We start from the raw sequence: 25168 nt of genomic DNA, 5'->3' as shown, positions 1-25168 counted from the left end.
GGGTTCGATCTCTGGATCAGGAAGATCCTCTGGAGAAGGAAATGGCAACTCACTTCAGTACTCTTGCCTGGAAAATCCCATGGACGGAGGAGCGTAGTAGGCTACAGTCCATGGGGTCGCAAAGAGTCGGACATGACTGAGCGACTTCACTTCATTTAGTTTTGAAATGTAAAGACTACTTACTGAACTCTACTTGCAAAACGTTTTTACGTTTCCTTGCTACTGTAATGACGGTCACTATTTACGGGACTGTGTCTTTAAAAATACAGTTGCTTAGGAATAAAGCTGAGTCAATTTAAAGAAAGTATTAATTACATAATAACACAGGTAGTTTGCTGATAAAACAAAACTAAAGTCACGGTGGAGGCCGAATTTGGAAAATAGGTTCCGCAGAGATGAAGGAACCGGAGGAAGAGGGCTACGGAAGCCAGGAATGTCAAGAAATTAGAAGAAAAGATGGCCCCGCCTCCCGAAGCGCGGCTCAGTGCGCAGGCGCGGCGGCGCCCCTCTGCGGGTCGCAGTTCTCAATGCGCACGCGCGGCCGTCGGCGTGGTCCCCATGGAGCTGCTTTAGCTGACCCGGCGACGCCGCTAGCTTCCGAGATGAGCGCTGCCGAGGCCGACCGCTGGGCGTGGCTGCTGGTGCTCAGCTTCGTGTTTGGGTGCAATGTGCTCAGGATCCTCCTCCCGTCCTTCTCCTTTTTCGTAAGTGGCTACCTGGCCCTCCAGGGACCGATGGGGTCGCAGCTTTGGTCCTCGGCCAACCTGCGGTAGACATAGGGGTCTCCAGCTGGCCGCCTGAGGGCCGGATTCGGCCTGCTGAGGCGTCTCGGTTGGGCTGTTCTGTGTTCTAAGATGTTTTTGAGTGTGCTAGCGTTTGGGTACAAAGCTTTACCCCTAAATCTGGATTTCTGGATTCTCGGTGAGAAAAAACAAAACATAATAACCTGCCCACACTTGGCCACATTTTCACGTGGCAGCAGTCTTAAGCCTGGAGTGCCCAGTGCCTTTCTGCCGGCCTCCCCCCTCATTTCTGTTATCCTCTGGCCCCTGGGGGCGGAGAGCAGCCTTCGGGTGCTGAGGGCCAGGGCTCGGCAGCCGGGGCTCCGGGAGATCCCGCCTTGTGTGTAGTGTCTATTGTGCCAGGTCCCAAGGGATGGGTCTCAGGGTGCGGGGGCTCCCATTCGTGGGGCGGGAGGGGTTGGAGACAGCATAGACAGAGAATCTCAGTGCTCTTCGTGTTGTTTCCTGTACCCAGAGGAGCCACGGCCACCTCGGAGCACTTTGCGGGGCGTTTTGCCCATCATGAGTACAGTTCCTCGTGTTCAGTCGCCAGGACTGCTGTCACTGTCATCCCATCTTCCTACACCTCCAGGAGGAGGTGTCTGGCCCAGAGTCTAGTAGTTGTACTAAGTCATCCAGCTGGTGACTGATGGCTGGAGATTTGATCTTTGGTTTGTGATCCTCCAAGGTCTGCCCTTCTGGAGCGTGAATATGGATGGGGTTGGGTGGCACATTTGATGGGAGATGTGTTTGGGAGACGTAGGGAGCTGTTCCCCGGGGAAGGGCGCCCTCTGTATGCCCACAGTAGTTCTGAGGAACTGTCTGACTCAGACCCAGACTTCAAAGGTGGGGAGCACCACACTGTAGCAGGATCCGGGGAACTCAGTACTGCTATTCTCTCCAGATATAAATCTGCGGCGGCGGTGATGGTCGGGTGTTTAAAGATAGAGAAGATTTCTACTTCTTTTTCTTTTACTCTACCCTGGAAGAGACCCTGATGCTGGGAAAGATTGAGGGCTGGAGGAGAAGGGGGCGACAGAGGATGAGATGGTTGGATGGCATCACCGATTCGATGGACATGAGTTTGAGCAAGCTCCAAGAGATAGTGAAGGACAGGGAAGCCTGGCATGCTGCAGTCCTTGGGGTCAGAAAGAATCGGTCACGACTGAGCGACTGAACAACAACTGGTATCCACCGAGTGCCTGTTTTATGTAAAACTCTATTCTAGGACCTTACCACCCAAGTGTGTGCTAGTCTTTTGTGACCCCATGGACTATAGCCCACCAAGCTCCTCTGTCCATGGGATTCTCCAGGCAAGAATACTGGAGTGGTGGTAGCCATTTCCTCCTCCAGGGAATCTTCCTGACCCAGGGAACGAACCCGAATCTCTTATGTCGCCTGCTTTGGCAGGTGGGTTCTTTACCACTACCACCACCTTGCCCTGAGGCATGGGGAATTCTGTCTTAATCCCATCCCCCATTCAGAATTTTTCCTGATGCTGCCTTGTCTTTAAGATGATGTCCCAAGTACTTAGCATTGCATAAAATACCCTTGAAGAGCAGGCCCTTGCCCACTTTTCTTTTCTTTTATTTTTTTTAAAATTGTGGTAAAATATACACAGCATGAAATTGACCACATTAACTATTTTTAGGTACATAGTTCAGTGGCATATAGTCTATTCACATCGTCGTGCAGCTGTCACCACCATCCATCTCCAGAACATCTGCAGCTTCCAAACAGAGACTGTCTCCCCACTGAACAGGGGGAGTTAGCCCCATGCTGCTTTCCCCAGCGCCTGGCAACCACCAGTTTACTCTCTTGTCTCTCTGAATTTGACTCTTCTAGGCACCTCGTATAAGTGAAATCATATTTTTCTGTCTTATATTTCATGTCCTTTTCTCTCTGGCTTATTTCTTCACTTAGCATAATGTCTTTAGGGTTCATCCCTATTGTAGCCTGTGTTAGGATTTCCTTCTTTTTTAAGGCCAAATAATATTCCATTGTATTTGGAGTAGGAAATGGCAACCCACTTCAGTATCCCTTCATGGAAAGTTCCATGGACAGAGAAGCCTGGTAGGCTATAGTCCATGGGGTCGAAAAGAGTTGGACACGACAGAGCGACCGAGTATGCACTTACGTATATACTGCATTTTGATTTTTACTCATCTTTTGATGGACATTGGGGTTGTTTCCACCTTTTGGCTATTGTGAGTAATGCTGGAACGTTGGTATTATAAGTGTTTGTTTGAATCTGCTTTCACTTCTCTTGGGTAAATATCCAGAAGTAGAATTGCTGGATCATACAGTAATTCTATTTTTATTTTTTTTGAGAAACTGCCATACTGTTTTCCATAGCAGCCACATCATTTAAATTCTCATCATTTCAATTTCTCCACATTCTCTTGTTATTTTTAGGTTATTATTTTTTTCTTTTTGGATAATAGCCATCCTAATGGATGCTGAGTGGCTTATCTTCATTTTCCTAATGATCAGTGATGTTGAATACCATCTCATGTGTTTATTGGCTATCAGTATATGGAAAATGTCTATTCTGATCTGTGGCCTTTTTTCTGGCCATGCCACATGGCTTGTGGGATTTTGGTTCCCTGACTAGGGACTGAACCTGGACCCTCAGCCCTCTCAGTTAGAGGTAGTGAGTTAGATGGTCTAACTGCTGGACCATCAGAATTCCCTGTGGGCCATTTTTCCATGGGGCTTCAGGAGCTGTCCCTGAGAGAAGGGTGCCCTCTGCCGGTGCACCTCCAGAGTAAGGGGCTGTGTTTTCATAGTTGAGTCAGACAGGGCTTCCCTCCTAGTTCAGTTAGTAAAGACTCTGCCTGCGGTGCAGGAGACCCAGGTTCAATCCCTGGGTCAGGAAGATCCCCTGGAGAAGGAAATGGCTACCCAGTCCAGTATTCTTGCCTGGAAAATCCCATGGACAGAGGAGCCTGGTGGGGTCCTACAGTCCATGGGGTTGCGAAGAGTCAGGCATGACTGAGTGACTAACACTTCAGTTCTTCACTCAGACGGTAAAGAATCTGCCTGCAAAGCAGGAGTCTTGGGTTTGATCCTTGGGTCAGGAAGAGCCCCTGGAGAAAGAAATGGCTACCCACTCCGGTATTCTTGCCTGGAGAATTACATGGACAGAGGAGCCTGGTGAGCTACAGTCCATGGGGTCACAAAGAGTTGGACACAACTGAGAGACTAACACACTAGAAGTTTTTTATATAGTCTGGATATTAACTCCTTATTAAATATATGACTTGCAGGTTTTTCTCTCATTTTGTGTGTTGCCTGGCACACCTACAGAATCACCTAGATTCTCCCGACGTACCCCCATCTCTCTCCGCTTCATGTTGGCTGCTGCTGCTTAGTCACTTCAGTTGTGTTTGACTCTGTGCAACCCTATGGACTGTAGCCTGCTAGGCTCCTCTGTCCATGGGATTCTCCAGGCAAGAATACTGGAGAGGATTGCCATGCCCTCCTCCAGGGGATCTTCCCCACCCAGGGATCAAACCTCATCTTAGAACCACATACAGAACTAATCTCAGTTGTTCAAAGAGGCTGTTGGTTTTGTATTCCTTAGTGAATTGTTCCTGGGCTTCCCAGGTGGCTCAGTGGTAAGGAATCCACCTGCAATGCAGGAGATGTGAGTCATTTTTTAAAATTAATTTATTTTTTAATTGAAGGATAATTGCTTTACAGAATTTTGTTGTTTTCTGTCAAACCTCAACATGAATCAGTCATAGGTATATGTATATATCCCCTCCCTTTTGAACCTCCCTTCCATCTCCCTTCCCATCCCACCCCTCTAAGTTGATACAAAGCCCCTGTTTGAGTTTTCTGAGATAAAACAGCAAATTCCCATTGACTATTTTACATATGATAATGTAAGTTTCCATGTTACTCTCTCCATACATCTCACCCTCTCCTCCCCCTCCCCATGTCCATAAGTCTGTTCTCTATATCTGTTTCTTCATTGCTGTCCTGCAAATAAATTCTTCAGTACCATTTTTCTAGATTCTATATATTCATTAGTATACAATGTTTCTCTTTCTCTTTCTGACTTACTTCACTCCGTATAATAGGCTCTGGGTTCATCCACCTCATTAGAACTGACTCAAATGCTTTCCTTTTTATGTCTGAGTAATAGTCCATGGTGTGTATGTACCACAACTTCTTTATCCATTCATCTGTCAATGGACATCTAGGTGGCTTCTATGTTCTAGCTATTGTAAATAGTGCTGCAATGAACAATGGGATACATGTATCTCCTTCAGTTTTGGTTTCCTCAGGGTATATGCCTAGGAGTGGGATTGCTGGGTCATATGGTGGTTTTATTCCTAGTTTTTAAAGGAATCTCCGTACAGTCTTCCATCGTGGCTGTATCAATTTACATTCCCACCAACAGTGCAAGAGTGCTCCCTTCTCTCCACACCCTCTCCAGCATTTATTGTTTGTAGACTTTTTGATGATGGCCATTCTGACCCGTGTGAGGTGATATCTCATTGTAGTTTTGACTTAAATCTCTCTAATAATGAGCGTTGTTGATCATCTTTTCATGTGTTTGTTAGCCATCTGTATGTCGTCTTTGGAGAAATGTCTGTTTAGGTCTTTCCCCCAGTTTTTGATTGGGTTTGTCTTTCAGGAGATGTGAGTTTAATCCCTGAATCAGGAAGGTCCCCTGGAGATGGAAATGGCAACCCACTCCAGTGTTCTTGCCTGGGAAATCCCATAGATAGAGAAGCCTGGCGGGCTACAGTCCATGAGGTTGAAAAAGAGTAGGACACAACTTAGCGACTAAACAAACACAAAAATAACAGCTATAAATAAGACCTATCATCATCTCCAGCTCCTTCCCCAAGCTTATAGGAAACCTAAGCCCTGTAGCTTCCACATTCTCATAAGAAATTATTGCTGCAGTCTGCACATGCGTGAGGCTTGTGCCTTATTGGATGGCTGTTTGTCATTCAGGTGAAAGATACTGGGTTTGTCCTTGGACCCGGGTCATCCCTTTTGCTGCATCCTACTGCTGTATAGGCTGTCTAATCTCAAGCCAGTTGTTGTCGTTCAGTCGCTAAGTTGTGTCTGACTGTTTTCAGCCCCATGAACTGCAGCACACCAGGCTTCTCTGTCCTTCACCATCTCCTGGAGTTGGCTCAAACTCATGTCCATTGAGTTGATGATGTCATCCAACCATCTCATCCTGTGTTGCTTCCTTCCCCTGCCCTCAGTCTCATCAGTCTTTTCCAGTGAGTTGGCTCTTCGCATCAGGTGCCCAAAGTATTGGAGCTTCAGCGTCAGCATCAGTCCTTCCAATGAATATTCAAAGTTGATTTCCTTTAGGATTGCAGTCCAAGGGACTCTCAAGAGTCTTCTCCAACACCACAGTTCAAAAGCATCAATTCTTTGGCGTTCGGCCTTCTTTATGGTCCAGCTCTCACATCCATACATGACTACTGGAAAAGCCATAGCTTGACTATAAGGACCTTTGTTGGCAAACTGATGTCTCTACTTTTTAATGTGCTTGTCTGGGTTTGTCATAGCTTTCCTTCCAAGGGGCAAGCGTCTTAATTTCATGGCTGCAGTCACCATCTGCAGTGATTTTGGAGCCCAAGAAAATGAAATCTGTCACTGCTTCCTCTTTTCCCCCTTGTTTGTCCTAAAGTGGTGAATCAGTAGGGTATCCGCCACAACAATCAAGATAAAGAATATCTCTGTGACCTCTGAAAGTCCTTTTCCCCACCCAGCAGTTTCTTGGTTTACAAAGTTTAAGCAGCATCTATGAACTCCTTCCTCTTAAGATGATTCTGTGGTTTTTAGAGCTAGTTGGGCACATTCCTGTGTTCTTCTCTAGGGTGGATCTGGCCGGAGTGTATGTCCTTTAGTTAGAGTGTAGGGCAGTGGTCAGTCCAGGGCAGAGTGGACAAGACGAGCAGAGCGGAGCTCTGGCTGCAGGCTCAAGGCCTGCAGGAGGCTTCGCAGTGGTAAACACGGTGTGCTGCGGCGCAGGCGCCCTCTGGCGACCGAAGGGCCTCATTGCTCGGGTGCCGGAAAGCGGCCCTGGTGGGGCGTTGAGGGGAGGGGCGCGTCTGCGCACCTGGAACTGAAGAGTCACCACACTGTGTGCCGGGCAGCGGGCATCGGGGCTAGAGGAACAGACTCAGTTATTGTGCACCTGCTATGTACCAGTACACTGAAATATGTTTATATGTTTTAAAATTTGAAACAAACACAGATGTGCAGAAAAGTTCAGTAGAAAGAACTGGTTTTGTTTCCTGAGCCATTTGAAAGTAAGTTGTGACCCTGAACACCCTCTTTCTCTTTCCATGAGGCTTCAGCGTATAAACAGCGGCCTCGTCCACAGTCCAAACGTTAGGTACGATCCTCCTGTCCCATTCAGGGTTCTCTGTCCTGACGAGGTCCTTCCGAGCAGAAGGACCTTAGTCAGCGTCGTCTGTAGCGCATACTTGTCAGGCCTCTCTAGTCTGGAAGGAGTCTTGGTCCTTCCCTGACTTGTGTGGCTGACGTTCCCGAGGCTCGCAGGGCAGTGGTGTTGCACGATGGCAATCTGCGGACGTCTCTGTCCGATGTTGGCGGGTTTGTCACATGAAGGATGCTGTGTTTCATTACATCTCATCAGGTGCTGTGGGCATGGATTTGGGGATGTACACGCATCACTCCAGGCCAATCCCGAGGGATTCTTAGTGCCCTACAAGGTTGCCCGTGGACCTCTGTGTGCCCCTGTGAGAGTGGTCACCTCTCTCTCCCCTTACTCTCCCAGGACCCTCACTCGTCCTCGTCGGTTTGGCACCACCTGGCAGCCACTGCCATCTGGAGTCTGGGCCACTGGCGTTCCTGGCAGGTGTGTGTGTGTGTGTGTGTTGTGGGGTGGTGCCTGGGAAGGGCGTCAGGGGTGGCGAGAGTGGGTCCCCTCCACTATCTGGGCACTAGGAACACCTTGGGGAGGGCGCCTGGGCCAGCTGCTTCCCATGGGGGCCCTGGCTGTGCAGGCATATCCTTTGCAAACATTTATGTCTGTTATTTCCTCTGTGTGTCTGGAAAGTCATGTGTCTCCAATTTTAATCTACCCCTGCAGGACTCATTCTAGTTCTCCACGGATTTTTATTTCTCACTCCCTTTTCTAACGATGAGAACGCTGCTACCATAATCCTTAGTAGGTTTACTTGACTAGCTCAGTGCTTTGTAAATGGTCCTCCGTCTCCAGCACCGCCCCATCTCTCTCTGGGGCTCTGACACCATGATAGGCTGGGTTCCTTCTTCCTGTTGTGTATGCTTATGTATGCCCCCCTCACCTGCTGGGGCTCTGACTCTCATGCCAGGCAGCTCCTCTGTAGGAGCGCTGTCTTCACCAGCCACCACTTCATCCCTGACACCCAGCACCCACTCCTGCTCTGCCCTAATTGAGGACAGAATTGAATTCTTAAGGGCGGGAAGAGGATGTGGGATCCTTGCCACCTGAGTGCAGCTCTGGGGGTGGAATCAGTGTTCACTCTATAATCACAGTTTTACAGTAAAAATGAAGGCTACGTACATTTGTGCTATAGCAGCTGAAGGAAAGGCATAGTTGACAGGGGACTCGCCTGCAAGGAGTCTTTATCTGTGCGGTGATTGTGGGCAGCATGCCCAGCACGTGCAGCGAAGCCAGGCTTTGGAGGTAAAGGGCAGCTCACCCAGGGGCAGGAGGCAGCAAGCTGATGGATGGAGGAGGTGGGGGACAAGACCCTGACCCCGCTGTTTCCTCCCCCAGATGTCCCGGGTGCTGCAGAAGGACGCAGAGCAGGAGTCCCAGATGCGAGCCGAGATCCAGGGCATGAAGCAGGAGCTCTCCACTGTCAACATGATGGATGAGTTCGCCAGATATGCCAGGCTGGAGAGGAAGATCAACAAGATGACGGATAAACTCAAAACTCATGGTACTGTGCTCAGCTGTAAGAAAGCTTTGTAAGAGCTAATTCACAGAGAAGCCTTTATATGAAGCTGGCATAGCATACACCCTTTGAGCTTCAATGTTCTGATGTTGATGGAGAGTTTTAAGTTGTCTGGAAGAGACCTGACAATACTTCTTACTTTCTCCTTAGTGTGCTGGTGAACCTTTGCTTTCTAAACACAGACACCTGGGAATTCCCTGGTGGTCCAGTGGTTAGGACTCTGCACTTTCAGTGCTGGGGGCCCAGGTTCCATCCCTGGTCCAGAAACTAAGATCACGCAAGCCTTGAGGTGTGGCCAAAAAAAATTTTTTTTTAACTGAAAAACAAAACAAAAAAACCCACACAGAAAGCTTTAACATCCTCTTAGATTTCTTCATTCTCTGTAGGCTGATATTCTCAAATTCAACACTTTTCTGAGAGAAGCCCAGGAAAATCTTACAGTGAATTTTCAAGGGCTTTTGTGAACACTCTCTAAAAATTGCCCAGGAGTCTCCTTATCTGAGTGTTGACTTCAGGGTGGGGATTAGGTCTTACTCAGCCACTGTTCCTAACTCTCTCATGGGATGGAGAGGAGGTCAGCCTGTGTGCCAAGAGTGTGCGTGGCTCATAAAACACACCGAGGGAGCTTCCCCAGGCCTGAGACAGACTAGACTGTGGATTAGTGTTCTTTGTGGGCTGGGAAGTCTGGAAAGAAAGTGTAGTTCTGTTGGTTAAGTGCGTTGTAAAATGAATCTCTGATTTAGATGAATAGTTTTAAGAGTTTTTAAAATTAAAGCTTCAGGTCTCATAATCTGTGATTGTATTTTAAATAATGGCATAGTGAGTGATTTTTAAGAAATTCCATTTTATATTTTCTAAGCATGGTGAGCAAATGTTGTATACATAGTTAGAAAATATTTAATGAGAGGAAAAAACATTTCTGTGTTCTTGAATATTTTCTTCATTTTTTTTTTTTTTTAAGGACTGATAGCATTTGTTTTTCCTTTCAGTGAAAGCACGGACAGCTCAATTGGCCAAGATAAAATGGGTTATAAGTGTTGCCTTCTACATATTGCAAGTAAGTGTCCCGTTGTGTCACCTGAGGCCATTGAAGTCCTCCAAAACCGAGTGACCCAGAATCCAGGCCTGGGAATTCAGGCTTTCCCGCTTCCAGCTGCCGGCTGCTCCTGCTGGTGTGTGACTCTGAACACTGGCCTTTCTTCCTCTTAGTCTCTTTTAGCTTTTCTCTTTGTTGTTGTTCAGTCACTAAGTTGTGTCTGACTCTTTGCAACCCCATGACTGCAGCATGCCAGGCTTCACTGTCCTTTACTATGTTCCAGAGTTTGCTCAGACTCATGTCCATTGAGTCAGTGATGCCATCCACCCGTCTTATCCTCTTCCGTTCTCCTCCTGCCTTCAGTCTTTTCCAGCACCAGGGTCTTTTCCAGTGAGTCAGGTCTTCACATCAGGTGACCCAGGTATTGGAGTTTCAGCTTTAGCCTCAGTCCTTCTGGTGAATATTCAGGGTTGTTTTCCTTTAACGCTGACTGGTGGTTTGATCTTGCTATCCAAGGACTCTCAAGAGTCTTCTCCAGCACTACAATTACAAAACATCAGTTCTTCAGCCCTCTACCTTCTTTATGGTCCAGCTTTCACATCTGTACCTGACTGCTGGGAAACCATAGCTTTCATTATACAGACCTTTGTCAGCAAAGTGATGCCTCTGCTTTTTAGTATGTTGTCTAGGTTTGTCTTAGCTTTTCTTTTTTTTTTAGCAAGCATCTTTTAATTTCATGGCTGCAGTCACCGTCCACAGTGATTTTAGAGCCCAAGAAAATAAAATCTGTCACTCTTTCCACTTTTTCTGCATGTATTTGCCATGAAGTGATGAGACAAGATGCCATGATCTTAGTTTTTTGAATGTTGAGTTTCAAGCTAGCTTTTTCACTCTCCTCTTTTATCCTCATCAAGAAGCTCTTTAGTTCCTCTTTGCTTTCTGCCATTAGAGTGGTGTCATCTGCATATCTGAGGTTGTTGATATTTCTCCTGGCTACCCCCTCCAGTATTCTTGTCCGGAGAATTCCATGGACAGGGGAGCCTGGAGGGCTACAGGTCATGGTATCTGTAGTCAGACGTGACCGAGCTTTTCTCTTTAAGAATTGTTAAACGTTGGAATTTTTTTAGCACCTGAGCTTCTCTGGAGTTCTTCCATGTTGCAGTTTTGGGAGCCGGGGGGTCAAGTCAGAGAGCATATTATTATTTTTTCATCTTCCTATTTGCTTTTATTTATTTTTTTGTTGGCGGATAATTACTTTACAATGTTGTGGTGGTCTCTGCCATACATCTGCAAATCAGTCATAATTATATACACATATCTTCTTCCTTTGGAGCCTGCCTTCTGCCTCCATTCCGCCCTTTAAGTCATCACAGTGCCTCGCTGGGCTCCCTGTGCTGCACAGCACCTTCTCACTGGCTATCTGTTTTACACATGATGGTCTATGCGTGTCAGTGCTGCTCTCTCTTTTCCACCCTCTTCTTCCCCTGCTGTGTCCACCAGTCCTTTCTCTGAATCTTTTTTTTCTTCTCTGTGATAGGTTCATCAGTACTGTTTTTCTAGATTCTACATACATGCGTTAATATTTGATATTTATTTATTTTTCTCTTTCTGACTTACTTTGTATAACAGGTTCTGGGTTCATCCACCTCACTACAACTGACTCAACTTCGTTCCTTTTTATGGCTGAATAATATTTCATGGTGTGTATGTACCACAGCTTCTTCATCCATTCATCTGTTGATCGACATCTAAGTTGCTTCCATGTCCTGGCTATTGTAAATAGTACTGCAGTGAACATTGGAGTGTGTGTGTGTTTGAACTGTGGTTTCTCCAGGTATATGCCCAGCAGTGGGATTGCTGAGTCACAGGGTGGTTTTATTCCTAGTCTCCATACTGTTCTCCATAGTGGCTATACCAGTTTACATTTGCACCAACAGTGCAGTAGAGTTCCTTTTTCTCTACGTCCTCTCCAGCATTTATTGTCTGTTGCTTCTGTTGTTTAGTCGCCAAGTCGTGTTTAGTGCCAAGTCTTTTGAGACCCCCTGACTGGAGCCCACCAGACTCCTCTGTCCGTGGAATTTTCCAGGCAAGAACACTGGAGTGGGTAGCCATTTCCTTCTCCAGGGGATCTTCTGACTGAGGGATCAGACTTGCATCTCCTGCCTTGACTGGCAGATTCTTTACCATCTGAGCCACCCAGGGAAACCCTTTTGTTTGTAGTTGATACTTATTTAGACATTATATTTTCTAAGGTGGTCAGTGATGTGGCGGTCGCTTGTCCCCGTGTAGATGATGAGTAGCTGTCTCTCCGTCAGGGGACGCCTTATTCTCACCCACGTCCAGCACCACTGCTTCCCAACTTTCTCATCCGGTGGGTTTTTCCTTGTTTCATTTCTCGCCCCTGCTCCTCTCCTTCCACCCTGAGGTTGTGGATGGGTTGCACCGGAGGCTAGAAGCTGCTTTCAGTGATCTCCGAGTGTCAGTGCTGGGAGCCCTGCCCCCACAGTCCCGGTGGTCTGGGTGTGTGAGGACTTTGATCCTGGGGCAGTCACTTTGCTACAAGAGAGGTTTCACAGGGACAGGAGTTGCGAGAGCCGCGCTCTTAGGTCTGGTCACCTGGGTGGCATCTTCAAGACCATGAAGAGGACGGAAGACAGCTGACAGAACGCTGCTGGGAAAAGAGGAGCCGTTGAACATCACAGAGGGCTGCTGCTGCGCTTGGGTTGAGGATGGGAGGAGCAGCTAGTTTTCTCAAGGGTCCGAGAGACATCAGTTTTGTCACAAACGAGGTGTATTTAGCATAAGCTGGCTACTCAGAGGAGTTGCTTAATGGGAAGGGAACACTTACACTGTGGAGACCTTGGATAATGTATCAGCTAATTTAATCGTGTGTGTGGATGGTGAGAACTGGATTGGCTGGGAGTGAGGTCACTGATTGGGAGAGTTTCCTGTTTGTCTTCCTGTTTCCTTGTTTTCCGTGGTGGTGGGTTGTGTGACGGGCAGGGTGTCTCCGTTCACCAGCCGTATCTCCACAGGCCGCCCTGATGGTCTCGCTTATCTGGAAGTATTACTCTGTCCCTGTGGCTGTGGTGCCAAGCAAGTGGATAACTCCCCTGGACCGCCTGGTAGCATTTCCTACGAGAGTCGCAGGTGAGAGGGTTCTGGCAAGCGTGGTAGGGGAGTGTGGCTAAGGCTGATGTGGGGCGTGTGCAGTCAGATGACCTCCCCCTGCCGCCTGGGGTGAATAGTGCTTGTGTCCGCCCCTCCCACGAGGCTTGCAGCGAAGAAGCCAACACCAGGAGAATTTACTTAACTAGTCCCGCATGACCAAACTGTGAACTAGCAGAGCTATAATTCAGCCCAAGCCTGCCTCTGCAGTCCAAGGCCAATATCATGGTCTGATACCTGTTTTTTGAAACACCACTTCTAATTCCCAGATTCAGTGGCTCCTTTTGAATTCATACTATGCTTAGTCCCTCAGCAGCATTTCCTGCTGTTGGCCATTCTTTCACTTTTGAAAGGATTTTGTTCAGATGTTAAATCAGTCCATGTCCTGGGAATTCTCTGGCAGTCCAGTGATTAGGAATTTGTGCTTCCACTGCATGGGGCTCAGGTTCAATCCCTGGCTGGGAAACTAAGATCCTACATGCTGCCTGGCATGGCCAGAAAAAAGAAAAATTAGTGCATGTGTTTGTAGAATGAGTAGGAATATCAGAAAAATTTTTTTTAAAGACTTGGATATCCCTCTTAACAGTGTGGTGTATTTTTTCCGGTCTTCTTTGCTATATATTTTTATACAGTAAAAGTTATTTGGCACATATAATTTTTACCCTTCCTATTATTTAAGCCTTTTCCCACATTGGGCTTCCCTAGTGGCTCAGACAGTAAAGAATCTGCCTGCAATGCGGGAGACCTGGGTTTGATCCCTGGGTTGGGAAGATCTCCTGGAGAAGGGAATGGCCATCCACTCCAGTATTCTGGCCTGGAGAATTCCGTGGACTGTATAGTCCATGGGGTCACAAAGGGTTGGACACGACTGAGTGACATTCACTCTCCCATATCATTAAGTTTCTTCACATTAGCAGACTGAAATGCTGCTGGCTATGCTGAGAGGGCAGCTTACGGGGTTTCTTTATGAAGGACTTGGAGTAGCTGTTCTTCAGTTAGGTGTGTTATCATTTATTACTTTCCCTGCTAAAGGACGTTTGTTTCAGTCCCGGGTAGTTGCTGTGGAGTGGATGCTGTAGGACACGTGCTGCTTGGCCAGTCTCTGGCTGTGATTTGTGGTCACACTGGAGGTGAATTACTACATCAGCTTAGCCAACCCCCTTCCTTCCCCTCCTCTTCCCCCTTTCTGGGTTCAACCAGGAGGGCACGGCCGGTGGTTCTCAGTGGTTCTGAGCCGAGGAGCTAAGAGGCCACCCTTCCAGGCATCTTGTGGCCTGCCGTCCTGTCTCTCAGCATCAGTGGGGCAGGGAAAGCCCGGGGAAACATTGCTCCATGTTTGTAATGCTTTTGTGAGGAGGGAAAGACAAGTGGTCTGAGAGGGAGGTCCTACAGTCAGTTAATAATAATGTCAGTCAGTACGTAAATAATAAATAATACAGTCAGTCATAAATAATGATGCACAGCTCAGGCAGGAAAGAGAAATTCAAATCATTGTTTATTGTTCTGAGTAATTCCTGCAGGTCCGTGAATCGGTAGAAAGCATGATCAGTTTGAACCCACAGAACACAAACTTAGACCTAGCCCAGCATGACTCAGAGAGGACTGGCGTGCTCCGTTTGCCAGAAGTCAAAGGCAGCAGGGGCAGGAAATGTGGGCGGCATTCCTGCATGTTCTCATGTTGAATTTCTTTGTTTTTAGGTGGTGTTGGAATTACCTGTTGGATTTTAGTCTGTAACAAAGTCGTGGCTATTGTGCTTCACCCTTTCAGCTGAAAACGAAGATGAATTTGACTACAGCACTTTCAAGAACAAATTTTCACTTAGGAGGTTGCAAGTCTGACTTATCCTTTTTTTTTTTTAAAGAAACACAAGCCACAGATTAGTTGTTGTTGAACATGTCTGTTCTTGGACTTCATGTTGAGATTCTTAGAAGAATCACGATTTTCTATACTTGTCATGGGCCGTGAAGGTCAGTCTCACACATGTGCACTGGCCACCATGGCACCAGATTTGGGACGAGAAGTGTGTGACATTATGGGCTACATGTTGTTACTTGTGATCGGCACTCGTGACATGTTTTAAAGGTCATCTTGCCAACTGGAAAGTCAGACTTTTCTAGTAACATAAGTGCTTTAAAGAGTTGGAGCTATTTTTAATCCCGATTACCAAGTAGCTTAATTTTAATACCACTACTAGAATTTGAAAATCTGTGTTTTAATTTCATGCAGTAGTACTGGGAGAGTAACACTAATTGACAGTGCTCTTTTCTTCCTCTGTTTCAAGTCATTTGTTGGGCAAACCTTCAGATATTGTCTACGTATTTGAAGCGAATGTTTCATTGCTCTGTTTTATAAATGTATTCATGAACCCATAATGCATTGTTTTATGCTTAAACTGTGTGTTTTATAAAGTATTTCCAATGAAGGGTATTTTTTAAAGCATATAATTTTTATGCTCTGTAGAAAGGAAGAAAGTTAAAAAACAAGCTAGGACCCCTGATTAAATTACTTTGAGTGACTGCTTGTTTGCCCCATCAAGTACAATTCTGCTACGTATTTTTTAAATCACTTTTTTCTAATTAAAATTTTTGCAAGCGCTTGTGTGACTTCGTTCCTTATGGCCACTTTTTGCTACGACTGATCTGTGGTGGGAGCTTGCACCGATGACTAAGTGGGACTCAGCCCTGTAAAGCCAAATACTAGCGTGAGTTTTTGTTTTGTTTTTAAAGTATTTATTTGAATTGAGGTATAATTGTTTTACGATGTTGTGTTAGTTTCTGCTGTACAACAGCATGAGTCAGCTATATGTAGACATATATCCCCTCCTCCTTGAGCCTCCCTCTCACCCGTCTGTCGCAGCCGCCGTCTACGTCATCGCAGAGCACCGAGCTGAGCTCCCTGCGCTTCACAGCAGCTTCCCACTGGCTGTTTTACACGTGCTGGTGTGCGCGTCACTGCTGCTCTTGCAGTCTGTCCCACCCTCTCCTTCCCTGCTGTGTTCACCAGTCCACTGTCTGCACATGTGTCTCTGTTCTGCCCTGTGGAGAGGTTCACCGGTACCGTTTTTCTGGATTCTGTATATATGTGTTAATATGTGGTATTTGTTTTTCTCCTCCTGACTTCATGCTGTATGACAGACTCTAGGTCCATCTGCATCACTGCAGATGACCCAGTTTCTTCCCTTTTTATGGCTGAATACTCATTATATGTGTGTACCACACCTTCTCTATCGCATCCTCTGTCAATGGACTTCTAGGTTGCTTTCATGTAGCACGAATTTTAAAAAATCATGTGTGTATCCTTGTACTCCCTGATGCTGTGATAAGTAAGCTCATTATTATTTCTGCTGATCATGCTATGAAGCGACCAAGAACTGTGTTGCTTCAGTCAGGTATCACCAGAGTGGGTTTCGGGTTCATCTCAGACTCACTCAGCCCCAGGCTGCCCCAGCTCTGGGAGACGATGCAGAACGGGCAAGACAGCCGTGCTTATGGCCAACACCAGTGTCTACCATCCGGTCACCTCACGGTTTATTTCAGCCGCAGGGGATGAGCCCTGACCTCGTCCTCATCAGTGGAGGCAATTACAGCAGCACAAGGAAGCTGTGGGGTCTCGGGCCCCTGGGAAGCCGCATGCCCAGTGTGATTTTATGAGCTGCAGGCATAAATGGCGGGTGACACAGTCCACAGTTGGGTGGCCAGGTACCCACCCCCAGGCCCATCCTGGGATCACTAATCCATGAAAGTCTCCTGAGCTAGATCCTCATTTCTCTACTAAGGATATAGTCTTTCTGCACGCGTTTTGACAGATCTCATTGAGGCTAGAAGAAAAGGTTTATAATTCACAGCTGTTCCCTTTTTTCCACATACATTAATAATAGTTTGTGAAGATTAAATAGGGGGCATTTAAATGTCTCATGTTTCACATCCTTGTGGTTTTTGAAAAGTTTTTTTTTTAATAGTAAATGTGGGACTGAATTCAAAAGATATAAAAAGCTGTGATAAAAGTACATCTTCTAAGCTTCTGCTGTCGCGTCCTCGTTTCCGGAGTTGTCACTGCTACCAGTATCTTCCGGTGGTATTTCATACCTTGATGAAAATTGATACATGTGCTTTTAAGATAACTTTTTAAAAGTAACACCTAAAAAACTCTCCACAAAAAGTTTTATTTATTTTTTAAAAATCCTAGCTGGAAAGTACAGAAAAGGAACTAGGAAGCGAAGTCTCCCGAGATTCCACAGAACTGGGACTGTGGTGTCATCGTTTGAGCGTTTCCTTTCTTTCTAAAATTTTATGGATAGCTTTAGGTTTTGTGCTCCTATTAAAAATTACTGGATGTGGTTTGTAGCTTCACATGAAAATAGACATCTGTTTGATTTAAAATACGTCTAAAGTGGGAATTCCCTGGAGATCCGGTGGTTAGGATTCTGTGCTTTCACTGCCAGGCCAGGGTTTGTTCCCTGGTGGGCGAACAAAGATCCCACAAGCTGCAGGCCGCAGCCAAAAAAAAAAAAATCTAAAGTTCTCTTCATACCGGTTTGGTTTGCTCTAAATTTATGATAAATCAAGCAGGGGAATCTTTTTATATACAAACCTATAATCATTTTAGTATGTGGTTAATACAGTCTGTTACTGGCACAGGAGGGTGGAATGCTACCTCGGCTAGTTTACTCTTCCCTGACATGGCCAGACTGTTTGGCCGCCCATGATTTTTCTTATACACAGGTCTGTGGGGGCAGTGTGTGTGTGTGTGTGTGTGTGTGCGCATGCAAGTATGTGTGATGCCTCTTCTGTCCAATCTATATTTTGTATGCTGAGTCACTTCAGTCATGTCCGACTCTTTTGCAACCCTATGGACTGTGGCCCGCCAGGCTCCTCTGTCCATGGGATTCTCCGGGCAAGAATACTGGAGAGGGTTGCCATGCTCTCCTCCAGGGGATCTTCTGAACCCCAGGATCGAACCCCCTGTCTCTTATGTCTCCTGTTTATATTTTATTGGACCTTTAAGATTATTTATGAAGCTTTTTCTGACCACTTTAGATGATAGTGATTTCTTTTTTCTTCCCCTCCTTGTCTGAACATCTGAAGTAGCGTCAGTATGACTAACCTGTCAACAAATTTTGTATTGACTTGTGATATCTGCTATTGTGTGTTTTTATTCCTAACGTTTGGTGGTGGCTTAGTCCATAAGTCCTGTCTGACTCTTTTGCGACCCCATGGACTGTAGCCTGCCAGGCTCCTCTGTCCGTGGGATTTTCCAGGCAAGAATACTGGAGTGAGTTGCCATTTCCTTCTCCAGGGGATGTTCCTAACCCAGGGATCGAATCCCAGTCTCCTGCATTGCAGGCAGATTCTTTACCATCTGAGCCAGTAGGGAAGTCTGATTCCTAATGTTTAGGTACTTCTTTTGTGATAAAGGGTTTTCCTTCTGTTGATGCTGTAAGTGCCTTTAGGGCCAGAGGCTGTTGCTTAGGCTTTTTTATACCCCTCCCAGCATGTTGTAAGTCAAAACCCAGGAATATTTAACTTAAAAAAAAAACTCCACCAAATAATGGTTTTCACCTAAGGCCCATGTACACCTTTTCAGGGAGTATTCACAGTTGAGCTGTTACCAATTAGCAGTTAGGGGAGCTTCCTTGGGTGCTGTTCTCTTACAAGTTCATGGTGGAGCCTTTTGGTGGTCTCACCAGATCCACAGCTCTGTGTGTTTGCACCCCAGGTGGATCCTGGGACACACGGCTCGTTTTCTGTCTGCGTTCACTGTTCTTTTCCTTTCGGGGGCGGGGGGTGTTGTGCGCACCATGCTGCTTGTTGGGTCTTAGCTTGTTGGGCCAGGGGTCAAACCTCTGCTCCCTGCAGTGGGAGTGCGGAGTCTTAGCCACTGGCCCTCCAGGGAAGTCCCAGGTTCACCATTGTTTGTGTGTCGGCTTTGCTGCCTGTGTGTTTGGAACATAAAGTGTACGCATTCCTCTTTCAGTATGGAGAGCACCGACTCTTGCTGTTGAGTCCAACCTTAAGTTGAATGAACGCTGTGTATGCTGCTGATGCTTTAGAGGTTGCTTGTGCTTTTGGTGTCATTCCTAAGACTCCATTGCCAGATCTAAGTTCAAGGTTTATGCCTCTGTTTTCTTTTCAGAGTTTTATAGTTTTAGCTTTTACATTTAGGTCTTTGGTTCATTTTGAGTTAATTTTATATACAGAGTGAGGTAAGGATTCAGTTTTATTCTTTTACATATGGGTATCGTGTTGTCCAGGCTTCCCTGATGGCTCAGTGGTAAAGAATCCACCTGCCAACATGGGAGACCTGGGTATGATCCAGGAAGATCCCCTGGAGGAGGAAACGGAAACCCACTTCAGTATATTTGCCTGGAAAATTCCCTGGACAGAGGAGCCAATAGTCTACAGTCCATGGGGCCACAAAGAGTTGGACACGACTCAGCAACTGAGAATGCACGCATGCAGCCTGTTGTGCAAGCGCCATTTGTTAAAGAGACTTAAATCAGTGGACTATAAATACATGGATTTGTTTTTTGGACTCAGTTCTATTCCATCCATCTACATATCATTCTCATACCAATTCCATGGTGTTTTGATTACTGTTGCTTGGTATTAAGTTTTGAAATTAGGAAGTGTGAAGCCTCCAATATTTTTCTTTTGAAAGATTTTTTTTGGCTGTTCTAGGTCCCTTGTGATTCCATCTGAATTTTAGAATCAGCTTTTCAGCTTCTTCAGTGATGCTAGCTGGGGTTGTGTTGCCATCTTGACATTATCTTTCAGTCCTTGTGCACTGAAAGGGTGTCTTTCCAGTTATTTTGATCTTTAATTTCCCTCAACAATGTTCTGTAGTTTTCAAATGATAGACATTGCATATCTTTTGTTAAATTTATGCATTAGTATTTTATTCTTTTAATGCCTATAAATGGAATTGTTTTAAAATTTCAGATTTTTTGTTTCAGGTATATAGAAATAGATTTTTGCATATTGATCATGTTTTATTGCTTCTCCCCTCACCTCCTTGGAGCAGTTCTCTCAGGGTTACTTGAGGTGCTGCCTCCTGGGCTTAAAGTCCTAAAAATTCTCAATAAATAAAACATAACTCTCAACTTTAAGGCTGTGAATATTTTTTTAAGTTCACACCCCATAACAACCAACTCTTTGGGACACCAGCTTGGTGTCCAACAAGTTAACTCAGTTCTGACAAACTTTACCTGGAGATGGTTTCAGATGCCACAGGTGAAGGTCTCAGTACCATAACACTCCTCCCCTTCCCCCACTTCAGATGCCAATCCCAAGTTAGGTTGTCATAGTGCTTCTGACCGACCAGTTGAATATCAGAGGTTCCCACAGCCCTCTCCTCAGCAATTGCAGTTTGATTAATTTGCTGGAGCTGCTCACAGAGTTCAGGAAAACCACGTACTTAACTGTTTTGCTGTTCAGTTGCTAAGTTATGTCTGACTCTTTGTGACCCCATGGACTGCAGCACACCAGGCTTCCCTGTCCTTCACCGTCTCCCAGAGTATGCTCAAACTCATGTCCATTGAGTCGGTGATGCCATCCAACCATCTCATCCTCTGTCGTCCCCTTCTCCTCCCACCTTCTATCTTTGCAGGGACCTTTCCAGTGAGTCAGCTCTTGGCATCAAGTGGCCAAAGTGTTGGAGCTTCAGCTTCAGCTTCAGCATCAGTCCTTCCAATGAGTATTCAGGGTTGATTTCCTTTAGGATTGACTGGTTGGATCTCCTTGCAGTCCAAGGGACTCTCAAGAGTCTTCTCCAGCACCACAGTTTGAAGGCATCAACTTTTCAGCACTCTGCCTTCTTTATGGTCCAGCTCTTACATCCATACATGACTATTGGAAAATCTATAGCTTTGACTATACAGACCTTTGTCTGCAAAATGATGTACATTTACTAGTTTTATTACCAGTTTTATTATAAAGGATGGGATAAAGAACCCCAATGAACATCAAGAGGAAGGAATTCGTAGTGCAGGGGCTTCGTGCCTTCTGTGGGCATGCCAGTCTCCCCAAATCTTCATGGGGTCACCAACCCAGAAGCTCCCCACCCCTGTACTGTTGGGATTTTACGGAGGCTTCATCATGTAGGCATGTAGGCATGATTGTCATTAACGCCATTTCAGCCCCTCCCCACTCAAGACAGTGGAATGCATGGCTGACAGATCCAAACTTCCAACCATGGCTTGGTCTTCGTGGTGACCAGCCCCCACCCAGGAGCCATTCAGGAGCCACCCGGAGTCAATTCATAGAAAAAAGACCCTCCCATCACCCAGGAAATGGCAAGGGCTTCTGGAGCTCAGTGCCAGGAGCTGGAGGCAAGGACCAAATACCAGAACAAAAGATGCCCTTGGTGATCTCATTACTGGAATCGCCAGTGTTTCAGGAGCCTTGTGCCCAGAACCAGGGGCAGAGACCATGACATGTTCTCTGTTTTATCTCACGATTACCTTTTGTTTTTCACATCTGTCTCTCCCATATGTTTTGAAGTTGATTTTTGCTTTAGTGCTTACCCTAGATTTTTATATCAGAGCTTAAAAGTTAGTATTTTACTCTTATCAGCAGTATAAGACTCACAACACTTTAACTCCAGTCCTTTCCTCCCAGTGTGAGTGCTATGCTTGTCATAAACATATGATACAGGATACTTCAGCTGTATCTTACCTTTTTGCAAGACCATGAGGGACCAATTATATAAAACTAAATTCCTTAACTTGTTCATCCTACTGTATAGCACAGGGAACTCTGCTCAATGTTATGTGGCAACCTGGATGGGAGGGGAGTTTGGGGGAGAATGGATACATGTATGGCTGAGTCCCTTTGTTGCCCACCTGAAACTGTCACAACATGGTTAACTGGCTATATCCCAATACAAAATAAAAAGTTAAATAAAAAACAGTAATGTCGGGGCTTCCCTGGAGGCTTGGTAGTAAAGAATCCATCTACAAATGCAAGAGACACGGTTCTGGGAAGAACCCACATGCTGTGGAGCAACTAAACCTGTGCCATAACCACTGAGCCTGTGCTCTGGAGCCCAGGAACTGCAACCACTGGGCCCATGTGCCCTGGAACCTGTGCTCAGCAGCAAAAGAAGCCACTGAAGTGAGAAACCCATGAGCCACAGCTGGAGAGTAGTCCCCTCTTGACCCAACTAGAGAAAGGCCTGCTCAGCAGTGAACACCCAGCACAGCTGAAAATAAATACAAAATTTTTAAAAGCAGTAAGTCACTTAAAATTACACATTTACTACTCTCTTGCATGAGACCTTTTAAACATCTCAAGTCACTTTTCTCCTGCCTGAAGTTTATCTGTTAGGACAAGGTTCACAAAACACTATTTGCAAAATCAGGCAGCAGCTGGACTTGGCCTATAGGCTGAGTGTGTTTACTTTATTGGAATGCAGCCATGCCCTGAGATGTCTGGGCTTACTGAAACAATTCCTTTGATATACATGTTTACTCTCCAGGGCCTGTATCCTGTTTTTCTCCATCCTGAATTTCCCTCGGCCATCAGGGGCAGCTGCAGTGGCTGATGGTTTTCTGGCCCCAGCATCCTTTGTTTACTGAAATGGCAGATGAGATTTTTTGTCCACAGTGGTATTAACACTAACATGTTAATAACTTGCAGAGCTGACCCCATTATCTATTGTTCCTGTTGGTTTTCTTAGCACTTTGTTTTCTTGTGTCTTTCTCTTACCTCTCTTGGGAATTTCTTGAGGCCTGGATCAAAGCTAGCTTCTTCCAGAGAGGGTTTGCCTATCTACTGCCCTGGGGATACCACTTGCCTTGATCACTTTAAACTTTAGATTATAAATACTGGGTAACCATATGGTTAAGGCTATGGTCTATTAGCCATGTATGGATGTGAGAGTTGAACAATAAAGAAGGCAGAGTGCTGAAGAATTGATGCTTTTGAACTGTGGTGCTGGAGAAGACTCCTGAGCGTCCCTTGGACTGCAAGGAGATCAAACCAGTCAATCTTAAAGGAAATCAACCCTGAATACTCTTAGGAAGGTCTGATGCTGAAGCTGAAGCACCAAGGTGCTTTGGCCACCTGGTGGGAAAAGCTGACTCACCAGAAAAGACCCTGATCCTGGGAAAGATTGAAAGCAGAAGGAGAAGAGGGCAACAGGCAATGAGATGGTTGGATGGCATCACCGATTCATTGGACGTGAACTTGGGCAAACTCTGGGAGATGGTGAGGGACAGAGAAGCCTGCATGCTTCAGTCCATGGGGTTGCAAAGATTAGGACACAACTTGGTGACTGAACAACAACAACCCAATTCAGGCTTTCCTGAGGATGAATGCTGATTATGGTTACAGAGTTTCAGAGTTTAAGACAGTTTAGGAGCTCATGGAGGCTGGATGTCCCCTTATGTGGGAGGGAACTCCTCTGAGGCTCCTACTTGGGCTGGTTTTGTCCTCTGGGTTTTATCCTGGAGGCTTTTTGGATACTTATCAAATGCTCGGGGAACTAGAAATGTCCCCACCATGTCAATTAACAGAGGATGCTGCAGCCGCGGTGTTGCAGCCTCCCCAAGGTGAGCGCCAGTGGAACAGGATGCCCGCCATCTAGCGGTCAACTGCTGCAGCTGCCCTGGCAGTGCGCCCTGAGGAGACTCAGCATGTGAAAAAACAGGATCCTGGCCTCAGAACAAGTGTGCATCAAAGGAATGATTTCAGTGAGCCCAGACTCTTGCATCTTCTCATATGTAGGTGCACTAAATTCCTTAACTTTAGATGCCTGGTTTTCTTTAACAGTCATCTTTTGATGTTCTGACTACCTGGTCTTTGTTGTGAAAACTATATACCCTGGCTTCCCACCTTGCTCACCTCTTCAGAGCAATCCCTCAGAGTGACCTGAGATGATGAGTCCCAGGCTTAGGTCCTCAGTTTTGTCTGTGGAATAAAGCATAACTTTTTTTCAGTTGACAACCTGTTAGGCGGAAGCTGACTTCAGAGCCCTCCTTCCTGCCTCCCTGGTGCCCACTTTCCTGAGTGTTTACCCACTCAACAACTGATCAAGAAATGTGTTTATATAGTTACTATGGCATTTTTAGCCTTTTTACAGCAGGAGACCCAGAGGACCTTGTATACCAGCCTACATGAAATGGCTCTCTTGTTTTTATTTTGAAACCTTTTTTCCTCCTGTTTACAAAATTGTGTTCATTATAGAAAATCACAGTAAAAAAAAAAAGCCAAGAATAAATTTAAAAATTGGCCACAATCTCAGAAATAAAAAAATCATTTATTACTCTAACTTCCTACACCTATAATTTTTAAAATAAGATGACCAGAAAATAACCATCTTAGTTTATATTAGATTATATTTTAAAATATTCCCTACAGAAGCTCTTTTAGATTGCTCTGATTTAATGTTACGATTTGTGCTTCTCTTGTGGGCATAAGAAAAGATCCCCTGAAATTCTCCATCTGCTATAAAGCAGGAGTAGGTGTTGGAATATTGTAATATTACTCTGTACACCATTTCATTCAATCCTGTATATTCATTGGAAGGACTGATGCTGAAGCTGAAGCTTGAATACTTTGGCCACCTGATGAAAAGAGCTGACTCATTGGAAAAGACCCTGATGCTGGGAAAGATTGAAGGCAGGAGGAGAAGGGAATGATAGAGGATGAGTTGGTTGGATGGCATTATCAACTCAATGGACATGAGTTTGAGCAAACTTTGGGAGATGGTGAAGGACAGGGAAGCCTGGTGTGCTGCAGTCCATGGGGTTGTAGAGAGTTGGATACGACTTAGCAAATGAACACCACCACCACGACCATTTCTAAGAATCCTTTTAGTACATTTCTCCAGAATGTAGAGCTGAGCAGTTGTATAATGTCATGTGCATTAAGGTCTCCCCCTCTAGAAGCCTCTCAGAATTCTAACTCTCCTCCCTCCCTCTCTCCCCTTATCTTTTTGTTTTTTTTTATCCCCCACTGTGATTTTCATAAAGATCAAAGCTTATACCAGTTCTAGTATTTAGAACTGGCATTTAGGGGCTGCAGCTGGCCCTTCTGAAGACCTCCAGGGAGGAGGGCTGCTGAGGGGCTCTAGAGAAGTAGGGGGGACCCCGCTTTTCAGTAAAATTAAAAAAAAAAAAAAAAAGAACTGGCATTTAGAACTTTGGTTTTAAATATAATTCTTTTCCAACCATGACTTCTGTTTCCTTTGGAAAATTTATTTGGCTATTCCCAGTTTTCAAAAGGGTGTT

The 25168-nt window shown here is 45.7% G+C and overlaps 1 protein-coding gene across 9 annotated transcripts; it reads left to right on the top strand.

Annotated features, from left to right (window-relative positions):
- Positions 1 to 517: 517 nt before the first annotated feature.
- On the top strand, positions 518 to 15535 carry GET1 (guided entry of tail-anchored proteins factor 1). Of its 9 annotated transcripts, none has more exons than XR_015142555.1 (7): positions 518 to 704; positions 7567 to 7647; positions 8554 to 8719; positions 9724 to 9791; positions 12023 to 12141; positions 12806 to 12920; positions 14637 to 15535. XR_015142555.1 is itself a non-coding variant. In XM_086342057.1 (6 exons), exons 1-6 carry the CDS (start codon positions 528 to 530, stop codon positions 14708 to 14710), a joined length of 681 nt encoding a protein of 226 aa, XP_086198183.1. In that variant the 5' UTR covers positions 518 to 527; the 3' UTR covers positions 14711 to 15535. The 9 variants fall into 9 exon arrangements, 5 of the variants coding, with proteins under 5 accessions (XP_086198183.1, XP_086198233.1, XP_086198307.1 ...); XR_015142510.1 differs by lacking the exon at positions 12023 to 12141 and adding an exon at positions 11400 to 11470; XR_015142676.1 differs by lacking the exon at positions 7567 to 7647.
- Positions 15536 to 25168: the final 9633 nt, after the last annotated feature.

Source organism: Bos grunniens, chromosome 1 (assembly GCF_055505025.1).
Source record: "Bos grunniens cultivar Pamir isolate PY7600 chromosome 1, Bosgru_T2T1.0, whole genome shotgun sequence".
NCBI lineage: Eukaryota > Metazoa > Chordata > Mammalia > Artiodactyla > Bovidae > Bos > Bos grunniens.
This window is presented reverse-complemented; position numbering and strand designations above follow the sequence as displayed.

Coding starts and splice junctions, on each gene's coding strand:
- GET1 (XM_086342057.1), top strand. CDS start 528: ATGCGCACGCGCGGCCGTCGGCGTGGTCCCCATGGAGCTGCTTTAGCT. Junction 7,648..8,553: donor GCCACTGGCGTTCCTGGCAG/GTGTGTGTGTGT, acceptor TTCCTCCCCCAG/ATGTCCCGGGTGCTGCAGAA. Junction 9,792..12,805: donor TTGCCTTCTACATATTGCAA/GTAAGTGTCCCG, acceptor GTATCTCCACAG/GCCGCCCTGATGGTCTCGCT.